We start from the raw sequence: 27,286 nt of genomic DNA, 5'->3' as shown, positions 1-27,286 counted from the left end.
TCACTGGAAACCAATAATTTATCAAAACGCTGCGTGTGTAGGCGGGGGAGGGTGTTGCGACAGACGGGGCGGCAGTGGGCAGGCTCCCTGGGTGGGGAGGGGACGGTGCCGGGAGGGTGGGGGGCGGTGGCCGGCCGCGGGCGGGGCGCGTTAGACGTTCTTGCCGCGCAGGCGCAGCTCGTGGCGCCGCAGGTGGTTGTAGAGCGACTGCACGTAGGTGAAGACGCACTTGGGGTCGGGCTTCTTGCCCATGATCATCATGTCCTCGACCTCGACCAGGGGCACGCAGTCCACCAGCATCCTGCGGGGAGGGGGCACGGGGCGGGGCGGGCTTTGTCAGCGCCGGCCCCGCCCCTGGCGGCGCCCCTCGACCCCAGGTCTTTTTTTTTTTTTTTTTTTTTTTTTTGGTGATGGTGGTGGTTCTGTTGCTCTCTCATCCACTAGGGGAAAAGCCCAAGGCCCCAGCCCCAGGAGGGGAGAGCCTAGCTAGGCAGGTGGAGCTTTGAGAAAAAGCCCTGCCCCACGGATGTCGGAACAGGTGCCAAGTCTGGCTCTTCCCAGCCCAACGATTTCCCTGGAGGGCTGCCTCCTGCTTAGCGGCACCCTCACACTGCTGTCGGTAGGGGCGGCCGCCCCCAGAGAGGCTTCCCCATTGCCAAATCTTTCTCCAGGGCCAGGCATCCCTCCACCCCCCGCACTGACCTTCTGGGCCACTGATACTAGCTGCCAACTGCCTGACCTGGTGTCTACTATCATGAGGCTCAGGAACCCCAGCGCTGGTCCCAGAGGGCTGTGGGGGGGGGGGCAGGGGGAGGCAGAGGAGGGAGGGGCCCAGTCATTTACACCAGCCTCAGTGGACCACCCACTGTGCTTTAGCTAGGCTGCAGTCATTGGACTCAGCAGGTTGCAGGGCTGGGCCTGGCGACCCCTGCCTGGAGCCCCCCTCCCCACTGTGGGGTGAGAGGGATGTGGCCACCAAACACGAGCAGCCTCGGTGCTGCGAAGCTGGAGCCTGCCCACCAGCTGCAAGACCTCTCTTCCGCCCTGGCTCCCTGCTGGCCTCTCCCAGCTCTCAGGATTGCTGAATGAGTTTCCTTTGGCGGGGAAGGCACAGGGCAGGCAACAGCCCAGGACCACTTCCCATCCGCTACCTGCGCGATCAAACCTGGCACTGGGGTAGGGCGGGGCCCACGGCCAGATCCCAGGGGCTCCCTCAAGGAAACCTCTGCGGTAGCCCTGAACAGCTGTAGATGGTAGATAAGGCCTTGGCCTGTCCAGTGACTCAGTCTGCTTGTTTGTAACAGTGGCGTCATCCTCGGCTTCATTTAAGACCATGGAGACACTTGAGGTTCCTGGCTGTGCTGCTCATGTGCTGGGTACCCTTGGGGTCATCCCTGCCCTGGAACGGGCTTGTTGCCCCAGCTGACCACAACACCGAGGCAGCCTCTGTCTCTCTGAAGCTTCTTCCAGCTGTGGCTGTCTTCCCGGGAACCCCGGCCTCCCTCCCCCAGCCTGGAACTCCCTCCTACCCTGGTGCCTTCCCCGGAGACCTTATAAAGCCATTGTTTACACCGGGGCGCACGGCTTAGGGCTCAGGCTGCCCCAGTGACAGGCCAAACACCCGGCAACATCGCGGTTGAGTCACACTTTCCAAAGGGATCAAAGCTAGGCTGGGCCCCTCTCCCCGCCGGCCAGCCTGCTGGGCAGCAGCTCCTAAGTCCATATATGACCCGGACAGAACACCAAGCCCATCCTCCCCTCACCTGCACCGCTCTTGTGAGTATCCGGTGTATGCGGGGGCTGCTCTGTGCAATGGCTCCAGGCCCTGAGGGGCATCTCTGTTGCACCTCTAGCTATGCTGTCCCGGACTCTAGTACTTGGTGCAATCCCCTTGCTCCCTCTGGACTTTGGTTTTTAATACTTTTCACAGTATGGGTTGGGGGAAAGAGGGATGGGGCAAGGGAAGGAGCTACCGAGTGGGGAGTCTAGAGTCCCAGTTTGGGGGTCCGTCTCTGCCCTCACCCCCCTCCCCACCTCGCTCCCCCTCTGAGCTGTGTGTCGGTAATGCACAAGTAGTTCAGGGGCTGAACTCTCTATCCTGGCCCAGAGAGGAGGTGACCGGAGAGGAAACACCACGGGCAGCTTGGGGATCCAGGCCCCTCCAGCCAGGAGAAACGTCTTCCTGTTGACTGAAGTGGCTCCACCCCGAGCTCCCCGGTTTGGACCATGGCACCACCAACTCGAAGTGCCCAACCCGGAAGCCTGGGAGGCTTCCTGATCCCCCCCTCGTCCTGTCCAAACCAGATCTGTCAGGATGCTTGTCTTCCTACTTTTTACACTGTTCTGGCCATCTAGTTCATCCCAGGTCTCATCCAAGGAATGTTCTAGAACGCTGACTTGACTACACCCATCGCTCCTGTTTGGAAACCTTTTATGACCCTGTTGTCTTCAGAAGGAAATTTAAATTCCTGATGGTGGCCCCTGCCTCCACCCCCACGCCCAGACTCCAGCCCTTCTCTGCCTGCTTGGCCATAATCTCCATCTCTGGCCCCTGGCCCTGTGCACAGGCCGATCTCTGCCTGGAACTCCCTCTCCCTCCTTTGGCTTGAGCTTGTTCAGATCCTGGCTTGGTCTGTACTTTTTTTTCCAGATGGCCTGGGTCAGGTGCCCGCTGGGCTCCCAGGGCTTTCCAGGGTTCCCTCAGTCCTGCTTATTGGGCTCATCCTGCACGTTCAGAACAGTCTCACCTGCTAGGCCCTGAACCGCTACAGGACAGGGCCACGTCTGGCTCCGCTGGCTTTCCTAAGGCTCATTCTCCCCGCCCCCCCGCCCCGCCCCACTCCCAGGGCCCTGGCTGTGCCCCGCTGAGCAGATGCCGGTGCAGTGGGGGCAGGTGGGAGAGGCGGCGTTTCTCACCGTGGGGCCCCGAGCGGGGGTTAGGACTTTTTGGTTTTTACCAGTCCCTTCTGGACCAGACAGCGGTAGAACTCCTGGATGTACGTGTACACGCACTTCCAGTCGGGCTCTCGAAGCCGCACCATGTCCTCTGTATCCAGGAGCTGCGGGCAGTCCGCATGGGTCCTGGGGAGGGTAGGGGACCGGGAAGGGGCAGGGGGCAGGGCCCGGTCGGGGAAGAGAGGCAGAGAAGAGAGCGGGGAGGAGGAGGAGGAGGAGGAGGAGAGAGAGAGACACGCACACACACACACACACACAGAGACATGAGTTCAGTTCCGTTCTCAGTGCCGCAGTCTGCCAGCCACCCCCCCGCATGCCCCCTCCCCTCCGACAGTGGACGTGCCGCTCACTACCCATCACTAACGGTGTGCGATGCAGACAGGGGTGGGGCCAAACCAGTCGCAGGTGCAGAGAACTCTCGGGGCAAGCGGGAACGGGGGGGTGGGGTGGGGGCGAGGGCGTTGGCACCAAGGTTGGAGAGGAGGGCTGTGCCCCGGGGAGGGGGGGTGAGGGAGGCGTGAGAGGAGGTGGGGGAAGAGGAGGAGGTCTGGGGGGGAACCAGAAAGAGAAGAGGGGGAAAAGAAAGACAGATGGAGGAGGGTGCTGAGGGTGAGGTGAGCAGACGGGGCAACGATTCCAAAGTGGAGGGCTTGCGGATGTCCTATATAAGCCACTGGTGGCATCTATATAGGCTGGGCGGGCACGGTGCCCGGGCCAGGAGCCTCCTTTTGGAATCTCCAGCCGGGGTCCCGTGGGAGCAGGAAGCTCTAGTGGGAGTGGGAGGAGAACAGGACAGAGAGAGGGAGAGAGGGAGATGGGGGGGCGGAGGGAGGACGGAGGGGATATGGACAGGGCCACCTGGTGGGCCTTGGCCTCGGCTGGTAGGCGGGCCCGCGGCTCCTTGGTTCCGGCGGGCACCTGGCGCACTCGGCAGCGGGTGGGCGGGGGCGGAGGAGGACACGGACACGGGGCCTCGCTGGGGACGGGGATCTCAGCTGCTGACTGACAGTGCGGCTGGCCAGCCGACGCCAGCCGGGCTGGGGCAGGCACTTACTCAGCGGACGAGAAGGCCACCTCGAAGTTCTGGCGCCGGTTCTGGGGGCTGAGCTGCGCGTAGTCAAAGGCCTCTGGGAAGAAGTTGTGCACCAGGGCACAGAAGGCCATGCCGTCGCTCCAGCTCGAGGAGAAGTTCTGGATGTCCACGTGCTGTGGGCGGTGGAAGGAGGGGCTGGTGGGGACCCTGGGGAGCCAGCTGGGCTCAGAGAGGTCCTGTGGGCTGCGCAGCGGGCTCCGGCCTATGGGCCTCCTCCAACTCAGTCTGTTAGCGCCCCCAGGCTGGGATGTTGGCGGTGGGAACCAGAGACCCAGCACCACCTGTGCCCAAGGTGTAGACATTCACGCAGCACCCCCTCTCCCTAGGCATCAGCTGGCCTTGAACTTCACGCATTCCCTCAAGGGGTCCTCAGTGGGCCCTGCCACTCAGGTCACTTGTTCCGTGCCTCAGTTTCTTCACCCCACACTCCCATCCCGGAGTGAGGCGCATGGCCAAGAGACAGGTTGCTGGGCCCCCAGGAGCCCCCCAGGGCTCACCTCGTAGCCACGTGTCTTGGCGCGACACCAATCCAGCAACATTTGCTTGATGCTGTTGGCGTTGGGGACCCCGAAGCTGGTGGAGCGCTGCACGGCTGCGCGGGGCGCGCCCGGGCTGCTGCGGAGGGGGCGGGGTGGGGGCAGGACCCGGTCACAAGACTGTAACATGCCCCCCTCTCTGGGGCCCACCCTGCCGTCCATGGCCTTCGACCGCTTTGTCCCGCCTCTGGCCCCGCCCCCAAGCCCCCAGGCCCCGCCCCACGGTCCCGGCCCCAGCCGCTCACCCCGCGGCGCCCTCTTTCTCCAGCTTCTCTATCATGGCTTTGCGCGCCTGGGACGCCGAGGTCTTGGGCAGGCTCTGCGCCTTCATCAGCTCTTTTTTCTTCTCCGCCTGGCGTTTCTCGAGCGCCGCCAGGCTGCCGGGCCGCGGGCTGCTCTGGTCCTCGCGGTCGAAGATGCTGGGGGTGGGGGGGGCGGCCACTGTCACTCTCCAGCCAGACCCCCTCCCACCCTGCAGAGTCTCCGGACAGCCAGGGCCAGGGAGGCGGCAGCCTCTGCATCACACCCATTTTACAGAAAGGGTACACACTGAGGCTCAGGCGGTAGGGAAAATGCGAGCCAGGCTCTCTTCACCAGGCTGGCCCCTGCAAGTTCTCCGTGTTGCCAAGTTCGGATTCTGTGCGTTATCAGCGTGAAACTGACAACCAGCATACTACTACTAAGGGCAGTAATAATAGCAGCTCCTGTCTCTTGAGCCTCTCCTGGGTGACATTTTAAAGTTCACAAGAGGAGGGCGAGACTTTTCTACCAAAGGTGATGGAATTGAGGCCTGGGCACGAATTGTCCAAGAGCTCAGGGGTCCTGGGGGAGGGGGAAGAGTGCCGGTCTCTGGCTCACAGTCCCTGGACTCTCTGCTTCTCATTCTGGATCCTGATTTCATCCCCGCTCTCTGCCACTCCCGACACCCTTCGCGACATGGGGGTGTCCCCGTCCCTCAAGGGGCTAAGCTGTGCAGAGGCTCTGTGACCCAGGAGGTGACAGTGCCACCGGTTCAATGCCGCTGCTGTCACTCGGAGCCATGAGACCCTGAACAAGTCTCGGGCCTCCCTGGGCGTCTGCCTCCCTCCCCCTCCCCCCGCCAGTGTGGTTGAGGATTAAGTGAGGTCACAAAGCAAGCAGGCAGGAGTGGGCTGACTCCTGTTTCAGCCCTCCCTGGCCCTCAACCAGGCCCTCTGCAGAATGGGTATGCAGTGTGGTCCCCCTGAGGTGTGGGTGGCCGGGCTCACCTGCCCATCTTCTTGGAGGAGGACGAAGAGAAGGTCTTGGTTTGCACCATGGTGCTGCCACCGCCATCTGAAAAGAAAAAAAAAAAAAATGGGGCAGGGAGCAGGGGTGAGGCACAGGGAGCTGGGATCTGCGGGATGGTGCTGGCCGCGGGTCGAGAGGAGGAAGTGATGGCACAGCTGCGGGCACAGAGGACAAGCTTGAGAAAGACCCGAGAAGGCCGAGAGGCAGGCAGACAGGCGCAGGGCGTGCCAGGCAGCGGCCTTACTCTCCGAGCGCCTCATGAAACTCGACTCCACCGTGGTGGTGCGGGCCGTCCGAGTGCCGTCATCTGGAGGGGCAGGGGACACGAGGGCGGGTGTGAGAGGCACAGGGGGTCCGTGGGGAGGACACGTCCCCCCACCCCGGGCCCGAAGCCCCGCCTGGCCCCTTACTGGAGTGGACGAGCCGCTCAGTCTTGGTGACGGTGCTGACGGCCGAGCCATCGGCTGCCCGCTGGCTGTGCCGTGTGGTGGTCTCGGTGGCCGTGTTGCCTCGGCCCTCCCCTGGCCGGGCCCGTGCCTCCTGCAGCCGCTGCTCCCGCTCCTTGTCCCGCTGGTCTGGGTGGCGGACACCCCCGTGCATGCCCAAGAGGACCGGCCCAGCGCCCACACAGCACATACGCACAGGCGCACGGGGCACACAGGGTGGGGTGGGGCAGCTTGTTAGAACCGCCAACGACACAGGCGACACGGCCTCTCTGGGAGCAGCTAGGGCTCAGGGGATCCCCATAATTTGGCAGGGAAGGGGGCTGGGAGGGCATTAGGGACTTGGGCAGAAGAGCAGGGCATAAGAATGGCTGACACCACAAGGGTGCTGGGACCCAAGGGGGAATGAGTAACTGTCATGAAGGAGTATCCAGGGCTAGGGAAGGAGTAGCTGAGTCTAGGGAAGAAGCTGGGCTGTGTGCAGCGAGAGAAAGGGAAACCCAGGTCCAGGGAGGGAGGCATTGGTGGAGGGAGGTCCAGGGAGGGAGGCGTTGGTGGCACTGAGGAGCCATTTCATCCAGGGAGAGTAGCTGGGAGAGAAGCGGGGGAGGGATGTTCACTGGCCCCAAGAAGAAGTGGGTGGGTAGGGACAGGAACTGGTGTGGCCACCGCTGGGCTCTGGAGGCGGCAGCCGGATTCAGAGAGGGAGTAACTGAGCATGTCGGGAGAAGCAAATGCATCTAGAATTTTTGAGAATAAGAACAGCTGTGCCCAGGACAGGGGAAGCTGGTGAGAGCAGAGGCTAAGGGGGCCGCCGATGGCCCTCAGGGCGAGAGGAGCAGCTGGGAGAAGGAGTATCTGGATCCAGGAAAGGAGTAGTTGACAGTACTTGGGGAAACGATTGGATCTAAGGAGAGAGTAGCTGAGGGAAGGAGTAACTGAGTCTAGGAAGGAGAAGCTGGTTGGGGACAGTAACTGGGGTGGGCACGGGGAGAGAAGCGGTTAAGGGAAGGGAGCAGCTGGATCCAAGGGAAAAAAGGCAGGGGAGCAGCTGGGAGTAGAGGAGAAGCTGGATGGGGCAGCCACTGAGCTGAAGTGTCCACAAATGGGCCCCAGAGGAGGGAGCAGCTGGAGGGAATGGAGTAGCTGGCTCTAGGGCAGGGCACTCGGCTCTCTACCTCTTTTCCTTTGTCGGAGCTCACGTAGCGCGGCTCGGATGAGCTTCCGCTCCTCAAAGTCCGTGGTCTGATCCAGCTGCAGACGGCAGAGCCATTGTCACCGCCCACCCAGGGCCTGCTGGTTCCTGCCCCCCAGCCCCGGCCATATACCATCTTGTCCAGGACTGCTTCATCCTCGATAGCCATCAGCTCCTTGGCGCTCAGTGGGGTCCGCCCCTCTGGTGCTTTGTCCATCCGGGTCTGCTCTGTGCCATTGGCTGCTTCCACGGCCACGGAGGGGGGCTCCACTGGCTCTGGCTCCATCTGTGGGGTGGGGTGGGGGAGGGCCTGCACTTTAAAGCAGGGGTCCAGGTGAACCCCACCACGCCTACCATGGATACCAAGGCTGCTGGCACAGCTTTGGAAACAACCAGTGGCCCTCCCACCTGCCCAGGGATGGTGAACACTGACAGCCTGGCCATAGGGTTTCTCCTGTACCCAGAATCAGATTCATGCAATGGACAGCGACAAGGATGGCTTCGGTTCAGGGGTAAGTGTTGTGTATACACTAGGGATTATGCTCACGTGTCCCTATTTAACAGAAGGAAAAACTGAGGCTCAGAGCCACTGGACGCCGTGCCCAGGGTCCCTCCACAAAGTGTGAAGCAGCCCGGGGGCCGAGCTGAAGGGGGCCCGGCTCCTAAACCTGAGTTCCTGCTGCTGCTCCAGCCCCAGCCCCCTCCCAGGCAGGTTCTGCTCTGTCCTGCCAGTTCCCAAGGCCTGGGTCCTCCTGGGCCAGTGCCCGGGCAGCGCACACCCCACCCCCTCTTGCCAAGCAGCCTGGACCCGGGCCCTAGGCTCCTGACCAGGTGTCTGACTAGGGCAACCCCGAGCCAAGACTTCTCTGAAACTCTCCTCTGTGCCACCTCCGTCCCCACCCCCAGTCCTGTCCTGCTGGAACCTTCTTCCAGGGGGCCTCTAGCCCAGCCCCCTACCCCCTCCAGGGGGTATCTCTGCAGACAAGGGTCCAACCCAACTCCCACAGCCCCTCCCCTCCTGGCAGGGCCTCTCCATCTGCTGTCGGGGTAAGCAGAGCCGAGGTGGCAGCTGTCCCGGGGAGGCTCGTCCTGGCTGGGGTGGGGGCGAGGAGGTGGGGCTGGGGGTTGGGTCAGGCGAAGGGGCTGCCAGGGCAGCTGCCACGCGTGCTTCGGGGCCGGAACCTGGCATCCTCTCTCCCTAGCCTTGGAGTACGAGCACCCCAGTCCTCTGTACAGGCTCAGAGAAGGTGATGGGATGTCTAAGGGCACCCAGCAGAGGCAGAGCCTGGCTCAAAACCACTCCCTCCCACCCGCTCAGCGTGGCTGACTTACGAGACTGCTGCTGCGGGTGGGGCCGCTGGAGGAGCGGCGGCGGGTGCTGAAGGCAGGCGGGTGGGCCACGGGGGTCCCGGCATCCTCAGCGGCCTGGAAGAGGGCCTCGGGGTCGGCAGCAGCCAGGAGCAGCTCGCTGGGCTCCAGTTCAGGCTCCAGGTCGGGCACGAGAGGGACCCCCATCCGTAGGCTCAGCACCTCCACCTGCCTGCTCAGTGCGTCCAGCCGCCGGCTCAGGGCCGCTGTCTCCACCCGCAGCTCCTCGGCTGCCCGGGCCACTGGCTCCACGGTGGCCGCTGCTGCCTGGGCTGCCTGGGTCACTGCTGCTCGCCCAGCCTCAGCCACCGCCCGCAGCTCCTCCAAGGCCCGGCCCAACCGCTCCTCCAGGGCTGCGGCCAGCTCAGGCCCAGGCCCTGGGACCCCCGGCATAGCGCTGGTGGGGGATTCTACGAGGGGGGTCCGTAACGGTGGGATAGTGGCAGGGGCTGCTGCCTCTGGCTGGCAGTGTTGGAGTCTTTGTAGCTGGTCCGAGGGCGAAGGCAAGGGCAGCGGGCCTGCCCCGCCCCTGCCGGCCTCCCAGCCCACCACCAGCCAGCTGGAACTGCGGCCCAAATAGAAACCTATTCTGGGCTCATCCGAGGAGGGGACAGTGGGGGAGGGGTGGCCTGTCCAAGCAGGCGGACCGCCAGGCCCGGCCCTGGCCCTGCAGAGACCACAGACCTGCAGCATGGCAAAGCCACTTGGATTCTTGGCAGGATTACCGGGACCACAGCCCCATGCCTCGCAGGTGGGGGAACTGAGGCAGGGAGCGGGGGAATGGGGCCTGTCCAAGCCACCAAGTCTATTAGCTGCAGGGCTCCCTTGCCCTCACGCCTTGTTGTTTTTGAAAGCTGTCAACAGACGGGGGACCCGGAGGCGCAGGCACTCGGGGCGATCGGCTGCAGCCAGCGTCTCGCACCGAGAGAAAAGTCCTCTAGCCCGTCCCAGGGGCTCAGATTCAAGCACAGACTCTGAGCGAGTGCATTACAGGAATATCACATCTGCTTCCCCTTGGTTCTAGATGGGGAAACTGAGGCAAGTTTGCAGCGTCAGACTCCAGTCTCACTGCGGCACCTCCCATCCACTCCCAGGGTCTCAGCTGCTCTCCCCACCCCACCGAACCCCTTGGCAGAGAGGAGCAGGGCGCGTCTCTGCTGGAGGACTGGGGGCTGTCTTACCCTCACACTCTCCCTGTGTCACCCCTGGGAAGGCCCAAAGCCAGCTCCAGCCCTCTCACTTCAGCCAAAGCCCCATCAGGTCTCCCTGGGGAGGTTACCTGGGTAGCCGGGCAGCCCACAGGGGGTTCCCTCCCCAGCTGGGCTCCCAGCCAGTTGATCCTGGGCTCAGGAATGAATAATGGAAGGGTGCGAGGTGTTCAGTTCCCTTGGTACCTGCTGGCCTGCTGCCTCACCTGATCGGCACCCCCCTCCCCAGCCTGCCTGTCCCCCCATCAGCACTTCGGCCCAGCCCCCACACGGAGGTTGACGCAGATGCTAATCGCTAATCTCCAATCCTCTAATGGGCTGGGCTGATCTGGGATGGTGGAGATGAGCGCCTCTAACACCTTGGGGCTGGTGTCCAGTTGGGGGCAGGAGCGGGGGTCCTGGGGCTGCCACCAGAAGACAGGGGCAAACTCCCACCACCCCCTGTGAGCCTCAGTATTCCCGTCTGTTCATTTGGAATGAGCCGACCAACTTTGGAGTGAGGAGCACAGATCAGCAGGGGGGAAGTTCAAGGTCAGTACAGAGTGAGGTTCTGACGTGCCTGCTGGCTGACCCGCTGGCACCCACCAACTGGCCGTGGACCGTGGGCAGCCACCTCCCATCTCTGGGCCTCAGTTTCTCTGTGTGTGTAGCAGGAGGTGAGTGGAGCAGAGGGACCTCCTAGCCTTAGCCGCTGTGAAGCGGTTTCTGGGGGTTGACAGATGGTGAGACTGGCTGGGGGGGTCAGAGCAGGGCTCACCTTGAAGCTGTAGCCTCCTCGGTTACCGGGGGAGGCATGGCTGAGGCTGGTGACATGAGTGACACTGCCCAGCCGGGTCAGGGTCCCGGGGCTGCTGACGTGGGTGATGGTGCTCTTGCCCCCACTGCTGGTGCTGAGGAGCGTGGGGGGCGCCCGCAGCCCCAGCGTCAGTTCTGGGCGGGGAGAAGGGCTGGGGTCAGGATCGGGTAGGGTGAGAGTGGTGCCAGCCAAGGTCAATGGCACCCCCTTGCTCCCAGCACACCCCTGGGAGACACCCTGAGCCCCTGGCTGCAGCACCTGTCCTCGGTGCCGAGCTAGGCGGCTGCAGCAGTGGGAGGCGGGGGGAGGCCTACCTGCCCTCTGGTTGCCCGTGGGCAGCAGGACCCGGCCCGTGGAGGCCTGGCCACGGCCATCCTTGATCTCGATGGTGAATGTGGTCTTCATACTGCCCCCGGGCTCGGCAGCAGTGCCGACAGCCACGGGCTGCGGGGCACTGGGCTCCTCTGAGCAGGCCCCGGGCCCCCCTGCTCTGTTTTCAAGGGACCTGGCAGCCAAGCCCCGCCCCTGAGGGCCCTCCTCTCGGGGGCAGCTTTGAAGCTGGGCCAGGGGCCGAGCTATGCCTCGTGGCTCCTTGCTGAACCGGGAGGAGGTGTTGCCACCGGCACTCCGAGAGGAGGAGCCGCTGGAGGAGGAGGCAGGGGTGGTGCTGATGAGGGAGGGGCCCAGGAGCTTCGCAGGGGTCTGGGGACCAAGGGCAGCCTGGGGTGGGCCGTCCTGGAGCCTGGCAGTCGCGGGAGAATCGGATGTGAACTTGCGGACGCGGTCCCGCACAGAGCCAGCCCGCTGGAACGGGGAAGGTCCGGTGGCAAGGGGGGTGGGCTCTGCAAGGGACAGGAGGGCTGTCAGCGGCCGGGTGGGACGGGGGCTGCCCAGAGCCTGGGGGAGTGGGGGCGGGGTGGTACCTCGGTTCTGGGCTGGCTGGCGGGGGCTGAGCACGGACAGGGAGCGTTGGCAGGGTCGGGGTCCGGCTGGGTCTGGCAGGTTGGGGAGGAGACGGCAGCCATGTCGGGGGAAGATGGAGAGTAGGTTGGGGGGGCCTTCCCACCCCTCCTGCATACCTCAAGGCTCTGGGGTATTCTCCCATTCAACTGCCTCTTTCTTCCTGGCCCCTCCTACCCCTCCCACACTGACCCCAAGATGACTTGGACGCTCCTGGGGGCCAGAGCAAGGCTCGGGCTACAGGAGGGGTGCCCGGATCCTCCCTGCCGATGGGGATGGGGCCAGCCTCCCCCCCCCCCCCCAGGCCAGTGCTGCCCATGGCTCCAGCTGGGAGATGGGCGCACTCCCTTATTGGGGAGAAGAATGTGTCTGCGGCCCGTTGCCTTTCAAGGCTGCAGGGAGGCCTCTGGCCACGGTGGCGGGGGTGGGCCTGCTCAGGGGCGGGGACACCCCAGGAGCAGTGTGGGGTGTGTGTGTGTTTTAGGGACTGCCCGGACCTGGAAGCTGGAACTGTGATGGCAAAAGAGCCCATTCTGCAGGCAGGGAAAAAGAGGCGGGGCTAGGAGGAGGCTACGCTGCCCCTGCTGGGACCCTCACCTGATCTCTTTGTGTCGGAGGGGCCTCTGGCAGGGCCCTGGGCAGCAGGGGGCTCTGTGGGACCAGGCAGGAGCTGCAGGGGAGACACAGCACGGGCAGGGCCTGACCCCGACGCACACACTTGGAGGAGCGCCTCTGGGGGGTGTCCCTGCCCTTCGTCCAGACTCACCGTGTTGGTCACCTGCCTCTCGGTGCCAGAAGAGGCTGGTGGCTCCTGGGGCTCAGGGCTGGCGGTGGCCCTGGGGGGGCTGGCGGGTGGCTCAGGGCTGCCTGGAGCTTCAGCAGCGGGGCACTGCGGCCCAGCAGGCTCCAGGGGAGGCTCGGGAGAGGCGGTCGGGGGGGAGCTGTCTGGTGAGGCAGCTGAGCTGGGTGTGCCTCCGGCAGGGGCCCTCAGCAGGAGTGTCACTGAGGTCACATCCTGGCTGATGACCTCAGGGGGGGTTGGGGTTGGCTCTAGGACCTCTGCTTGCTGCTCCTGTTCCTTTCGCTCCGGCACCTGCGGGGGACCCATAGGATATGCCCAAGTCTCTCCAGACCACGGGTGCCACACCTACTCTCTGAGCACCAGGCTGGCAGGTGCCCAGGGCAGGGCATGCAAAGCAGAGGAGCTGGGCATGACTTCCTGTGGGCACACCTGCATGGGCACTGGCACGCTAGGGGCAGCCCCTGACCCTCAATCTCTAGGCACAGCCCAGCCAAAGGTAGCTCACTGAGGGCCAGGTCCTAATGTCAGTGGTTGGGGGTGGCAGGAGACCTAGGCTTAACAGATCCCTTGGGCAGACCCTAGATCCCTTGGCCTCAGCCTGATTAATCAGAGTCCGGAGATGGGGGCCTGCCAGGACTAGGGATGCAGCGGCCTCTGCTGGTCACTTAGGGAACCTGCACAGCCTGACAGCTCACCCACGCTCCCTGGAGAACAGAGGGGATTCTGTGAAAGTGCTTGGGCCTGACACACAGGCCCTGGTAAGAGGAGGTAAGGAAGGGGGGGAGTGTGCCTGGAGGATAAGGAACGGGGGTTAGGCAGGGGGACTTCCGGGGTGAGATTTGCATTTCTGGGAAATCCCTCTGACTGCTGGGGGTGGGGGGAGGAGGGCAGGTGCGAGGAGTGCCTGTGTACCAACACAGGTGGCCATGGGAAAGGGCAGAAGTGGGAGGCAGTGTAGAAGGGAAGTCCTGGGTAGGGACAGGGTTTGCGGTGGGGGACAGGTCGCCAGAGATTGCCTGGGAGTGTGGGCGGAGCCTTGAGATGGAGCCCCGGTGTCTACAGGCTTAGGGATCCTCTCGCAGTCAACCATAGTTAAGCAAGGACTCTCAAGGGCTCTGCACTGGTGGCATCCGTGGGCCAAGGAGCCCGGGCCAGCCTCCCACGCTGCCGTGTTCCCTACCTCACGCCGTTCGAGCCTGTGTGCCGCCGCCCGTCCCTGGCCGTCGTCTCGCGAGCCGCTGTTGGGACGCCCGCTGCACAACCTCCCGGCCACGGTGGCAGCTGGAAGGGAAGCGGCAAGCAGCAGGTGAGTGGCTGGGAGGTGCCGTGGGCTGCTGAGCGCAGGGCAGGGGTGAGGCCAGGAGAAGGCAGGCCACACGCACCCTCGATCTCCTGAGCCCGGACGCGGCGGATGGCAGCTCGGATCAACTTGCGTTCCTCGTATTCCGCAGCACCTCGCAGCTGGAAGCGGAGACGCAGGCCATGGGTGCTGCTGGGTTTTGGCACTCAGGCCTCCCCCCCAGGCTGCCCCCAGCCCCTGCCCCCGGCCTGGGCCTCACCAGCGTGGTCAGTTCCTCCACGTCATTCATGGACTCCAGCTGTCCCGCCAGCCGTGCCAGGGCGGCCTGCTGCTCAGCTTCCCGCTGCTCGGAGCTGCAGAGACATCATGGCTGTAACACCACGTCATGGGCGGGTGGTGGAGGAGGTAGGACAAGCGTCGGGGCCAGGACCCGGCACCCGGAACCCTGGCAGAGGTCCCTAGAGCTGTGCACTCTAGTGCACGCACGTATGTGGCCATGAGCACCGATGCCACGTGCCACGTGCACTGGTGTGGCCAGGCCACCGTGCCCGGTTTACAGTCCGTGCCCACAAGCAAGCCTATGTGCACACATCAGAGTGTATTTTAAAGTTTGTGGAAAATGGAATTGAAAGACAAGTTTGTGGCCGGCGCCATGGCTCACTAGGCTAATCCTCCGCCTGCGGCACCAGCACTTCGGGTTCTAATCCCGGTCAGGGCGCCGGATTCTGTCCCAGTTGCTTCTCTTCCAGTCCAGCTCTCTGCTGTGGCCTGGGAGGGCAGTGGAAGACGGCCCAAGTGCTTTGGCCCTGCACCCCATGGGAGACCAGGAGAAGCACCTGGCTCCCGGCTTCGGATCAGCGCTGGCCACAGTGGCCATTGTGGGGTGAACCAACAGAAAAGGAAGACCTTTCTCTCTGTCTCTCTCTCACTGTCTAACTCTGCCTGTCAAAAAACAAAACAAAACAAAACAAAAGACAAGTTTGTATGCAGAAATATTTGAAACCCATGCATTTAGGGGTTTTCAAACAAGTTCACAAAAAACACCTATGATAAAAAAAATGCATGGATTTCATTTTTTTTTTAGCAAAGTAAACTTATCTTTCAGTCCATTTTTCCCATGAACTTTTTTTTTTAAGATTTATTTATTTGGAGCCGGCGCCGTGGCTCAATAGGCTAATCCTCCACCTTGCGGCGCCGGCACACCGGGTTCTAGTCCCGGTTGGGGCGCCGGATTCTGTCCCGGTTGCCCCTCTTCCAGGCCAGCTCTCTGCTATGGCCAGGGAGTGCAGTGGAGGATGGCCCAGGTGCTTGGGCCCTGCACCCCATGGGAGACCAGGAAAAGCACCTGGATCCTGGCTCCTGCCATCGGATCAGCGCGGTGCGCCGGCTGCAGCGGCGGCCATTGGAGGGTGATCCAACGGCAAAGGAAGACCTTTCTCTCTCTGTCTCTCTCTCTCACTGTCCACTCTGCCTGTCAAAAAAAAAAAAAAAAAAAAAAAAAAAAAAAAAGATTTATTTATTTGACAGGTAGAGTTAGACAGTGAAAGGGAGAGACAGAGAGAAAGGTCTTCCTTCTGTTGGTTCACCCCCTAAATGGCTGCCACAGCCGGAGCTACGCCAATCCGAAGCCAGGAGCCAGGTGCTTCTCCTGGTCTCCCATGCGGGTGCAGGGTCCAAGCCCCTGGGCCATCCTCCACTGCCCTCCCGGGCCACAGCAGAGAGCTGGACTGGAAGAGGAGCAACCGGGACCAGAACCCGGCGCCTATATGGGATTCCGGTGCCACAGGCGGAGGATTAGCCAAGTGAGCCACGGCACCGCCCTTTCCCATGAACTTTTAAAAAAATCTTTTCATTCAATGTGAAGGACACAGAGACAGAGAGACAGAAATCCTTCTGCTGGTTCACTCCCAAGTGCCCATGACAGCCAGGGCCGGGCCAGGCTGAGGCGAGGAGCTAGGAACTCAACCTGGGTGTCCCATGTGGGTGGCAGGTGTTCAAGCTGAGCCACCCCCTGCTGCCTCCCGGTGCGCATTAGCAGGAAGCTGGATAGGAAGTGGAGGAGCCAGGACTCCAGGCAGGCACTCTCCCGGGATGCAGTGTCCCAAGTGGTGGTTTAACCACTGGACGGACCCTCATTCTGCCAACTGCACACACAGACGGTAGGCAGACGCCCCTGCCTGCACACAGGAGCTGAGCCCTGGCACACGCGCCCTCTCCCCCCTGCACGCCCACCGCCCCGCCACTCACTGCAGCCAGTTCTCCTTGTTGTCCTGCCGCTCGGCACGGAAGCGCTTGGATGCCAGGGCCTCCTCCTCGCGCTCCAGCTCCTGCCGCTGCAGCTCTCGGATGGCCGAACGGATGCGGCGCCGCTCCGCCAGATCTGCCGTGACCTCCAGCTGAAGGGCAGGCGGGGGCGAGGGGCAGGTCATTTTTGGCTGCTGGGGGGCGGAGGGCTGGCACCAGCTGCCCACGGCTCTGCCTGGGGCACAATGAGGGGCCTGTCTCCACTGCCTGTGCCCGAAGCCTTTGACGTGCCTGCTTGCCCACTCAGGGTCTCAGGAGGGGAGACCCAGCTCAATGCAGCAGGGCTCCTGGTGGTGGTGGTGGTGGGGGGTCCACAGAATACCTACTGTCAGCAGGCGGCCAGCAACTTGACTCCTCCCCTCAGAGCCTTTCACCAAACCCCTAAGAGTCAGGGAACCACCAAGGGGCACTGACAGCTGAGGAGGATTGGGGGGGGGCAGCTGGACTCCACCCTGGGAGCAAGGGAGTCTCTTGATCCAGTCCTGAAGTGCTGCAGCTGCATCCACGTAGGACACACGGGGAAACTGAGTCAGGTGCACTGGAACCCTAGCTCCCTGCTTGGCTGGGGCTATTTCTTGTCCCTTCCAGAAGGAGCCAGGGCCCAGAATGGGAGGCCAGTCCCCTAGAGGGATAAGGCAGCTGGCACCAGGAGCTACCCAGAGCCCTAGAGAGGGTGTCCCTGGGGGAGAGGTTCCCACCAGCTTCTCGGGAGATTGGAGGGTGGCTGGTCCAACCAGGTCCAGGACAGGGCACTGCCCGGGGCTGAGTCAGCTGAGCCTGGTGCTCTCCACAGCTGCAGCTGGATGAGCTCCCCACCCCCGCCCCTCCTGGATCCTCTGTCCTCAAGGGGCCCTGGGAAGCTAGGGCAGAAATAAACCTTCCAGGTGGGCTGGAAGAGCAAGCAAAGGCTGGGTGACTTCCCCGGTCGCCACCCCCCAAAGCAGTGAAGTGGGAGGGCCAAGGAGCCCAGGACCCCTGCCTTGCTGGCCTCCCCTCCCCCAACATTCCTTCCTGCTCAGCAGGGGAGCCGGGTGGCAGGGGTGAGGGGGTGGGGTGCAGATAGAGATTTCACAGGGAGCTGGGGCTGGCTCCACTCCACCAGGGGCACCGGCCAACCCAGTCCCAGTGTGAGCTGGTGGGGGGGGGGACGACTGTGGGGAATAGAGCCCCCCCACCAGGCTCCACATTCCTGAGGAGGCCTGGGAGGGCCCCCTGCAGCTCAGGCCAGAACCCCCAGCTGGCAGCTTAACCTGAACCGGAACCTGTTTGGGTCTCAGTTTTCTCATTTGCCAGGTGGGACCATGCCCGCGCCCCCCCCCCCCCCCCCAGGGCAGTGACTCAGGGGTCCTGCAGCAAGGAGCCACGCTTTCTGCTGGGGTCTAGCCCAGGAGTCAGGATTTGAACCCAGGTCTCTCTGACTCGCCTGCCTGCCCTTTGCAGGTGGGGACCCCCCCAGTCTGGACTGGAGGTGCCCTGAGGCCTTTCGGGGGTGTGGGATGGGGGCATTAGTCTGGCAGTGGGAGAATGAGGCTCAGCTCCCCACCTCCCAGAGCCCAGAGCCCCTGTGGTACATCTGGGGCCCAGGGGGCTGGGGACAGCTGGTCCAGCCCATCTAGAGGGTAAAGGGGTCCCTCAGGCGCCCTAATTCCCAATGCGCTGGGCTCGAGGCAGGTCTTTTTCCCTGAAAAAGGGCTGATGTGGGAACTTGGCCACCTCTGCAAATTCTGGGAGCCTCAGCGGCCCCCACTTGGAAAACGGGCGGCTCCCTCTGATCCCCCCACCAGAGTGGCAGGGCTGGGCCCCAGGGTGGGGCGGTGGCCCACAGTCATTCCACAAAGGTCGGCCCACAGAGTCCCCGCTGTGTCCTGCGGTCCCCGCCCTCTCAGGCGCTGCCAGTGTGTGAGGAGGGGGCCCGAGGAGGGAGGGAGGAAAGTACAAAGGGCCATTGTCCACCCGCGGGAGGAAGTGGAAGGGGCCGGAGCTGTTTCCGAACTGCCCAGTGAAATTCTCCCGGGAGGAAAGAGGGTGCTTCCTCCTTCCCGAGGGGGCCGGGCCGACAGTGCTCGCTGCCCTTGCTGCGTCCCTCTGGGCCTCTGTCAGCCCCTTTGCGCAAGAGGGGGCTCTCTGGAGGCGGTGGCTAAGGACAAACTGACCCAGGTGGCCCAAGGAGGAGCCGCCAGCAGTGGAGCGAGGCATCGCTAGGGGGCGCTCAAGGCCCGCCGGCTCCGGAATCGTCCGCGCCCGCCGGGCCCCGCCCACGGCCCGCCCGCCGGGTCCGGCTCTGGGCGCCGAGGACAGGAAGCTCCCCCCTCGCCTCCGCCCGCTTTAATGTCCCCCATCTGCCGAAAGGAAACGGCGGTTCACAGATCTGAGCCTTCTTCCCGCCTCCGGCTGCACAGTTGTGAAGTGTCGGAGCCCGACCTTGAACCCGGGACCGAGGCGGAGGGCCTCCCGGCATGGGGCGCAGAAGCCTGCGGCGTGCGTGTCCCCGGACGCCCCCGGCCCGCCCGCAGGAATGTGCCGGAGCCGAGGCCGGAAGCAGCGGCCGGGGTCCCCGAATTGGCCCGACGCTGGGGCGCGGGGCGGGTGCCACGGGGCCGGCTTTCCCTTATAAGGCCCGGCCCCGCGGGGAGGAGCCCGGCTGGCGACGTCCCCCGTTCCTGCCACGAGGCCGGCGGGCGGGACCCCCGGCGGGCGCTGAGGCGCAGTCCTGGCGGGCCGGGGGGCTGCAGGGTGGGAGGGGCGTGGGGCGGGGTCTCTGCGTCCTTTCCCAGGGAGTGGGGCGTGGGACAGGGTTGGGCCGACTGCAGCCGCCGCTCCGGCCTCTTTGAAACCCTGGCCCAGATCCTGCGTTGAGACCCAGGAAGGTGGCGGCTGTAGACCCCCGAGCTTCAGAGTGGACCCCCGGACCCCCGGACGTTGGGCGTGCGCGGAGAGCGAGCAGTCCCGGCGTGCGGTGTGTGCGCGACTCTGCGGCTCCCGCCTGCCCTGGGTCTCTTCCTGACCGCTGGCCGTGCACCCGCGGAAACCCCACCCCGCAGACAGTGGCGGGGGCGGACACAGGGCTTTGGGGACACAGCAGCCGGGCACTGTCCAGTATCTGGGCCGTCCGGGGCTGGCGTTAGTCTTTGCCTCTGTGGAAATGGCACAGGGTAGGAGGGGGTGGGGGTGGGGGAGATCACTTGTCCTCTGCGCAGGGAGGTAAATCTTTAATTTCCCCTCCAGGACAAGGGTCAGGGGCTGGGAAGGTGGGCCTGTAGCCCCTCCCCCAGGTCAGCTGCTGCCTGGCCTTGCTGGGTTGCCTCACAGCCTGTCTGTGCATGGGGGGTGGGTGGGGGTGGGGAAAGGACCCTCAGGAAGAAGCCGAGGGAAAGGGACCCAAGGTCTGGGAGCGAGTGTGCCTCATTCATCCATACGCCAACCCCAGGACTTGGGCTGTGTTTACACGAACCTCCCCATCGCCATTTCACAGGCAAGGCAACCAAGACCCAGAATGGGAAGATGACAGACTAGAAGTCACGGAACCCAGAAGGTCCCATAAAGTCCTTCTCTGCCGGCCTCGACCTTGCCACGACTCTTGGTGTCCCCCACAGCTCTCCCTGGGGCTTGGACCTTGGCACAGCTCCCCAGCTGGGTGCCCTTCCTGACTGGGCAGGTGATCCAGCTGTGTGAGCTGCAGTGTCCTGGCTCTGGGAGCTGCTGTGAGCATGCAATGGTGCGCCCAGCCCGCCCTGTGCCATCCCCTGCGTTATTAATCATTGCTGCCACCATTATCACGTGGGCCAGCTTCCAGGAGCTGTTGCTTGGGAGAGGCGGATCCAGCCTCCCCACACCTGTGGCTGCACATGGGCGAGTCCTCAGCAGTTACTGTTTAAACAGGTGGTGGCAGTGGGGTGGGGTGGGGTGGGGGGGAGCTGGGAGCCACCAGGCTTGGGCACCTGGTGTGGACGGCACATGCCACAGGGGCCTTGGCATCAGTCACACGGAACAGGCCTGGCCCCTCCTCCATCACCCGCTTTCTGCCAGCTGGGAGGTAGCCGGGGCTGGCCCTGCCTCTCTGGCCCGGCTTGTCCTTAACTGCGGTGGGCCCACTGGGGTGCTTACCAGCTTCCGAAGGGCTCCCTCGTCCAGCCCAGCTAAGGCTTCGTCCGCCATTTCACTGGCCCCTAGCTCCGTCCGCCTCCTCCCGGTAAGATCCTCAGTGCCCACGGCACCTGACACCAGCTCAGGGGGCCCTGCAGGGGACAGACATGAGTTAGGCCTACCAGGGTTGGGCAACGGGGCGGCACCCGCCTCATTTCCTTCTGCAACCTGTTACTGCCCCATCTTTGCTCTCCTATCCTGGCTGGGAGTTGAACTCTACCTTCGGGTGGTTTGCTGGAACCAGGGTCCCTGGTTTCAACTTGCCAGCTTCACTGTTACTCTGCTGCTGTGAGGCCTCGGGCCCTCATCCTGTTCAAGTCTCAAAACAGGACAGCAGAGACCTGGATGGAAAAGCCACCGCGCCCAGCAAGGGCCACCCACTGTGCTCACCACCAGGGGGTGCACACCAGTCTCTGGAGTTTCCTGCCCCACCCACCCATCCATCCCCAGGCCTGCCCAGCCCCCCACCCACTCGGCAAACCCAGGCTCTGGCTGTGGGCTGAGCCCTGTGCAAGTCCTTGCTGCTGCCGCCACTCTCGCTGCCCAGGCACTGCAGGTACATGGACAGCGTCTTCCAGTCCACGCAGCCAGCCCTCCACGCACACCCCCCCACCACGCTTCCCGTCCCTGCCTTCTCCCTGCCAACTCCCCGGACCTCAGGAAGCCAGGTGTCTGGGCACCCAACTCCTCCTAACAGTTCACACACAATTCAATGCCTCCGTTCCCGGAATGCCCACTGGACGCTGACCCCGGCCAACGCCTGGACTTGATGCAAACGGAGAGGGTGGGAGAGGACCAGGGATTTGTCACGGGCGCGGAAAGGACCCCAAAGGCTCAGAGGGCAGGGAGGAACTGAATAAAAGTCTTAGTCACCTCCAGTTTCTCAAGCAGCCTTCTGAAGTCCCAGGCGCCCGGGACACTCCACATTGCCCCCGGCACTGCTCATCAAAACGGATCCCGGACTCCCAGCCCAGCCTCCCCGTGCAGCTCCCCTTCCTCCGCAGCCCAGGTATCTCTCTGGAAGCCAAGGGCACACCGGAGGTGCTCCATTCATGTGCGGTGGCTCCAGGCTCCCCCCTTCCACTGATTCATTTCTCAAGCATCCTTTTACCCGTCAGAGTCACCTGGCGAGTCACCCCAACCAGGGAATGGATCTTGGGGGGGGGCTCCTAACCACACAGTTGGGGTTTGTCTGACCTTGTCTGTTCAAGTCACTGCTTGCTTCCTGGTGGGTTCAGACCTGTGTCCCCCACCCCACTGCCGGCCTCCCTGTGTGTTAGGGTCCTTGTCCCTTACCTACCTATCTGGAGTAACCGTCTTCCCCAGGAAGTGTCGCTCAGTGGGCACCAGCCCTGGTTCTCTGAACACTGTGTTCCCACCTAGGCTTCTTCTGAAGGGTGGGGGTCCCTCGTGCCCAGGCTCGGACACCCAGGAGGCTGTGAGAAGTCTCTTCGTCCTCAGAAATTCTCCGGCACCCCCCTCCAGTCCAGTCCCATAGCCCCCTGTCACAGAGTCTAGCCTCGGGGGTCTCTGGGGGCTTCCCTCTCGAAGTCTGTACCCACAGAATAGTGCCCCGGAGGTGGGGAAGCCCCCTGTTGGAGGCCGGTGGGCATCCCTCTCCAAGGCCTCAGAACCTTAAGTATCCCCACGGCTCCTCCTCCCCGAGGAGGGAAGCAGCTCTCAGTTCTCAGAGTTCCAGAACCCGGGTAAGAGATATCCGGGTTCCACCCTCTGGACCCGTCGGGGGTCCTGGCGCCGTCCCGAGGTCCGCACACTCACCTCTCAGTCCAGCCCGCCCGTCCGGCGCGGGCTCGGGTCAGTTCGCTCCGGGCGCGACAGTTGCAGATTAGAGACGGTCAGGCGGGAGGCGCCGCGACCTGGGAGCCCAGGCCCGCTCAGCAACCGTCCCCTGGACTCTGCGAGAGCTGCCCGTCCAGCCGCGCCAGCAGCCCCGCGGGCCCCGCCCCGCGCCGGCAAAGCAGCCAACCCGCGCTGGGGTCCCGCCCACTCTCCCGCCCCATTGGGGGAATTCAATTTAGTGGTCACGCCCCCCCCGGAGGCGGCCCCCGCCCCTCGAGGGTCCCGCGAGGTTGGGGATTGAAGTCTGGGGGCTGCCGCCGCGGTCTTCCGAGGGTCGGGAGGACGCCGGCAGGGGCACGCGGGCTCCGTGCCCAAGTCCAGGAGGGTCCCCCCGAGCCGAGGTAAGTGGCCCGGGACCGCGCGAGTCCCTGAGCCTTGGGACAGCCCCTCCCCGCCTCCTCTTTGTTCGGAAGACCACGTCCCCTCCCTTTGCTCCACCTCCTCCCAGCGTCAGGGCTCCAAGTCGGTCGCCGCCCCCAGGCCGCTTTCTCGGGACACCCGGCCTGGGCCACCTCGGAGCGGGGACCGAGCGGCCAGCACACAGCACGCCTTTCCTCCCGGGTCCACCACACACCTTGTCCTGCGCGCGCCCCTTCCCAAGCCCTTCCGGGTCTGCCCCTTGGAAGCGCTGGAGCCCACACGCAGGCCCAGAGGGAACCGATGTGCCCGAGACTAAATGAAGAGTGAGCTAGGGGACAAGAGCCCACCCGGTCCACCCCGAGCAGGACGCCCTGGAACCCCCCCACCCCCACCCGGGGGGATCTCTATGGGGACCAGAGGGCACGGGGCTGGGAGAATGCGCTCTGGCGTGGCATCTGTCAAATGCAATGTCAGTTCCTGTGATTTGTGTGAGGACACTTCAACATGTTTGTGGAAGACGGAAGCAGAAGTTTATTTTGGTGCAAAAAAAAAAAAAAAAAAAAAAAAAAAACCTGAAAGCCATGCACATGAGAGATATTCAAAAAAGCTTGTGAAAGGGTGGACGTTTAGCCTAGTGGTTAAGGGCCCAAGTCACACACCCGTGTGCCCGGGTTCGGGGTTCGGTGCCTGATTCTTGGCTAATGCGGACTCTGGGAGACAAGGGACGTGGCCTGAAGCATTGTGGCCCAGCGGTTTAAAGCAGCTGCCTGCATTTCTGGCATCCTGGATGGGCACCGGTTCAAGTCCAGGCCGCTCCATTTCCCATCCAGCTCTCTGCTATGGCCTGGGGAAGGAGTGGAAGATGGCCCAAGTCCTTGGACCCTTGCCACCCGCGTGGAACACCCAGAAGAAGATCCTGGCTCCCGGCCTCAGCTTGGCCCAGCCCCCGCTGTTACAGCCAATCTGGGGAATGAACCAGCAGATGGAAGACCTCGCTTGCTCTCTCTGTAGCTCTTTCAAGTAAATAAATATTTTTTTAAATCATGAAACATGTATATTATTTAAAAAAAACTGCATGGATTTCAAAAATGTGTACACTCAAGCTTGTTTCTAAAATTCCATTTTCCACGAACTTTTTGAAGTCCCCTCATTGTCCCCGTAGCATGCCTGTTAACAGGTTGGGTCAGGGGTCCATTTTACAAGTGAAGACAGCAGGTGATAGGTAGTGAGTGGGGCTGGGGTTTGTGGCCATGGGCAGGCGCTGTCAGCTTGTTGCCCCAGAGACCCCCCCACCCCACCCCGGAGGTCCAGATCCTCTGTGTACCTTCCACCCCTTCCCCCAATCTAGGGAGAGACCTGGTAGCCCGCTCTGGGAGTCTTGGCCTTATTAGCCCCTTTCATTCCCACCTCCCTCAGAGGTGGTGCCATCTTACACCTTGGGAAACCCAGCGACTTGCCAAGGGAGGAGTAGCAAGAAGAAATCGAGTTTGAAGGCTGCGGTTGGAGGCCCTGGGTTCACTTTACCTGGTCTAGACGCAACCTGATTCCCCAGAACGTGGGTCCTTTCTGCCCGCCTTCCAGTTTCCCGCGCTTTTGGGCAGTGCCCCTGTGAGCGCGGCATACCTAGACCTCCTCAGATTCGCAGGGCCTGCCCGAGTGGCAGCTGTGGGTGCCAATGAGTGGCCTGCTGTGTGCCAGCTCTGCCCTCCCCAGCAGGGAGGCGCAGCGCAGGTGAGTGCCCGCGCGAATGGACTAGATTTCTGGTGCAGGCTCTCTCAACTCTACAGTAGGGACCAGAAGGCTGGACTCCGCCCCCAGACCCACCTGCCCATCTTACAAGGGAGGGATGGTGGGGGTGGGGAGGTGAGTGCTGGGGCTCAAAGGGCGGCCCACAGACTTGCTGGGGACGCTTACAGCACAGCCCAGGGGAAGAGTAAACATCCCGTGAGCACCTGTTGCCTTTCAGACCTGGGACTCTCACTATTGCAGTCTGACAGGTGTGCAAGGTACGTAAGGCATCGCAGTCTCAGTGGGAGCTGCTTCCCTCCTCCCTGCGGCCGGGAGGCTTCTCAGGGCAGGTGGTGTGTCCTTGGAGAGGAGCGCAGAGATTCACCCCACGGAGAAGCGGGGGAAAGGAACAGATGGGCATGTTGTGGCAGCACGGTGTGAGAAAAAGCCGGGCGACTTGTGAGTGGGCCAAGGAGGCGGGTCGGCTGTGGGTGGAGCAGGAAATGAGAGTGGTTCCATCTGCAGTGACCCTGAGGTCAGATGAGCAGTGTGAATGTACCTGGTGACACTGGGGGACAGGCAGGTAGGGAGATGCTTGGACTGGCCCCTTCAGGCCCCCCTAGGGCAAAGGACTGTACTAGGAAGGTTCCAGATTCTTCCAGCTCCATCTCTGGCCTGGCAGAGCGGGGAGTGACGAGAGCAGTTCTTTTTTTTTTTTTTTTTTTTTTTTTTGACAGGCAGAGTGGACAGAGAGAGAGACAGAGAGAGAAAGGTCTTCCTTTTGCCGTTGGTTCACCCTCCAATGGCCGCCGCTGCAGCCGGCGCACCGCGCTGATCCTGGCAGGAGCCAGGAGCCAGGTGCTTTTCATGGTCTCCCATGGGGTGCAGGGCCCAAGCACCTGGGCCATCCTCCACTGCACTCCCTGGCCATAGCAGAGAGCTGGCCTGGAAGAGGGGCAACCGGGACAGAATCCGGCGCCCCGACCGGGACTAGAACCCGGTGTGCCGGCGCCGCAAGGTGGAGGATTAGCCTATTGAGCCACGGCGCCGGCCAACGAGAGCAGTTCTGGGACCAAGGTTTGCTCTGGAGCCTGAGGTCCAGAAGGACTATTTTACCAAACTGGTAGTTTTGCTTCCCAAGTCACCCTGGCTTTCCTGCCCCAACTCCCCCCAACAGTCAGGATCCCAATGAGAAAGCCCAGACCGGGATCAGGAAGCAAAAAGGGTGATGGGTCAGCTCCCTGCCCCCCCCCCCCCCCGCGAGACCACTACCCCCTGGGAGCCTCAGTTTCCTTATCTGTACAGCGTGGGAATTCTGCCTTGAGCTCCTTATTAAGTCCCCTCTACCCAGCCTGGACAACAAATTTCCAAGGTGTCTCAGGGAGGAGGCCCCCTTCCATCCTGGGCTGTGAAGCCGGGGTCTTGGGGCCATGGGGGGACCCAGGGGCTGCTGGACCATAGCAGGATGGGGGGCTTGGAGAGGGCTGGAGGAGGGTGGGAGGAGGGAAAGGTGGCCTCTGGGCTGTTTGACAGAGCACAGCCCAGGTATGGGGGAAGGCAGCCTGGGAAGGCACAGCACCAGCAGAGGAAGGGAAGTCAGACAGGGGAGGCTGGAGCTTGGGGTCCCTTGAGAAGAACCAGCTCCCGCCGGCTCGGCTGGATCCAGAGACTGTGAGACTCCTCCTCACGGCATAATCGGAGGCCCCCAAGGTCACAGCCAGCAGCCCTGGGAGTGGGACTGAGGACCTGTTTGGCAAACCAGTTTGGCAAGGCCATCACCCCCATGATGTCACCCAGCTGCTGTGAGTTCTGGGCAGCAGTGCCATAAAGACTTCCGGCCTTGGAGGAGGAGCGTTGGGCCTGAGACGCGCACTGGGCAGCAAAGCACTTGGGAGGAGCTCAGCCTCGTAGACAAAGGCTAGGGCTCTGGACAGGCCAGCCTGGACCTCCTGTGACTTCCGGCGGGGGTGGGAGTGGGGCTTCCCTGGAGCCTGGAGTGGTCTAGGCTAATGGAGGGGGCAGTGTGTCATTGTCATCTAGTGGACAGGGTCCTGGCTCGGGATCACCCTGAAAGTACAGGGGTGACACCTTTGTCATCCACCTGTGACCCTCAGGGCTTGAGTCCTGTGACCTTGGACATCGTCATGCAGACAAGGAGGCAGTATCAGTGAGGACAAGCCACACTAGCACCACCCACCCAACTGGAGCACAGTCCCTTGGTGGTTGTGTGTGTGTGTTTCCAGGCCAGCTCTCTGCTGTGGCCTGGGAGTGCAGTGGAGGATGGCCCAAGTGCTTGGGCCCTGTACCCCACGGGAGACCAGGAGAAGCACCTGGCTCCTGCCATCGGATCAGTGCGGTGTGCCGGCCGCAGCGCGCCAGCCGCAGCGGCCATTGGAGGGTGAACCAACGGCAAAGGAAGACCTTTCTCTCTGTCTCTCTCTCTCACTGTCCACTCTGCCTGTCAAAAAAAAAAAAAAAAAAAAAAAAAGGCGAGAGCGAGTGAGCAAAGCTCCCAGCCATGGTGCACCCCCCAAATGCCCACAACATCCCAGGCAGAAGCTGGAAGTCAGGAACTGGATCCAGGTCTCCCATGTGACTGGTAGGGACACGACAGCTGGAGCTGTCCGTCAGCCCTGCCTCCCGGGGCGTGCATTGGCAGGAAGCTGGAATAAGGGAGGAGAGGCAGTACTTGAACCCAGGTACATGCCAGTGCGGGATGCGGCATCACCACTGTGTTAAATGCCCGCCCAGAACCTTTGCTCTCAGTCACTGTACCCCACCCATCCCCCATTTGGGAGTTGTAGAGTCCTTGCAGCCCCATTTCATGGTCCAAATCGTAATCTGAGCCCCAGAGAGGCAAAGGCTGCAGGTCACTCAGCAAGTCAGGGGCGCCTCACGTCCTCTGTCTCCCCTAATCCCTCTTCTGTTCTTTTGAGACCTGCCGCACCTAAGCATGAAATAACCAT

General features: G+C 62.9%; 1 protein-coding gene and 1 long non-coding RNA gene across 14 annotated transcripts; one reads left to right on the top strand and one right to left on the bottom strand.

Annotated features, from left to right (window-relative positions):
* On the bottom strand, window positions 1–22,292 carry SMTN (smoothelin). Of its 13 annotated transcripts, none has more exons than XM_051826533.2 (22): window positions 22,152–22,287; window positions 20,334–20,464; window positions 16,173–16,321; window positions 14,185–14,278; window positions 14,008–14,086; window positions 13,806–13,906; window positions 12,590–12,916; window positions 12,421–12,493; window positions 11,787–11,858; window positions 11,178–11,705; window positions 10,825–10,997; window positions 8,824–8,916; window positions 7,625–7,777; window positions 7,475–7,550; window positions 6,264–6,428; window positions 6,098–6,160; window positions 5,832–5,898; window positions 4,830–5,003; window positions 4,546–4,663; window positions 4,010–4,161; window positions 2,917–3,081; window positions 1–301 (listed from the first exon to the last, which is right to left on the bottom strand). In XM_051826533.2, the coding sequence occupies exons 2-21, from the start codon at window positions 20,382–20,384 to the stop codon at window positions 2,937–2,939; spliced, it is 2,853 nt and encodes a 950-aa protein (XP_051682493.2). In that variant the 5' UTR covers window positions 20,385–20,464; window positions 22,152–22,287; the 3' UTR covers window positions 1–301; window positions 2,917–2,936. The 13 variants fall into 13 exon arrangements, with proteins under 13 accessions (XP_051682493.2, XP_069921934.1, XP_069921935.1 ...); XM_070065833.1 differs by having other exon boundaries at window positions 4,546–4,660; XM_070065834.1 differs by lacking the exon at window positions 11,787–11,858 and having other exon boundaries at window positions 22,152–22,292.
* Window positions 22,293–22,430: 138 nt separating this feature from the next.
* LOC127484705 (uncharacterized) lies at window positions 22,431–23,641 on the top strand. Its single transcript, XR_007911874.2, has 2 exons — window positions 22,431–22,573; window positions 23,423–23,641. It is a non-coding gene; the product is annotated as an uncharacterized lncRNA (long non-coding RNA).
* Window positions 23,642–27,286: the final 3,645 nt, after the last annotated feature.

Source organism: Oryctolagus cuniculus, chromosome 21, assembly GCF_964237555.1.
Source record: "Oryctolagus cuniculus chromosome 21, mOryCun1.1, whole genome shotgun sequence".
NCBI classification, from domain to species: Eukaryota; Metazoa; Chordata; class Mammalia; order Lagomorpha; family Leporidae; genus Oryctolagus; species Oryctolagus cuniculus.
This window is presented reverse-complemented; position numbering and strand designations above follow the sequence as displayed.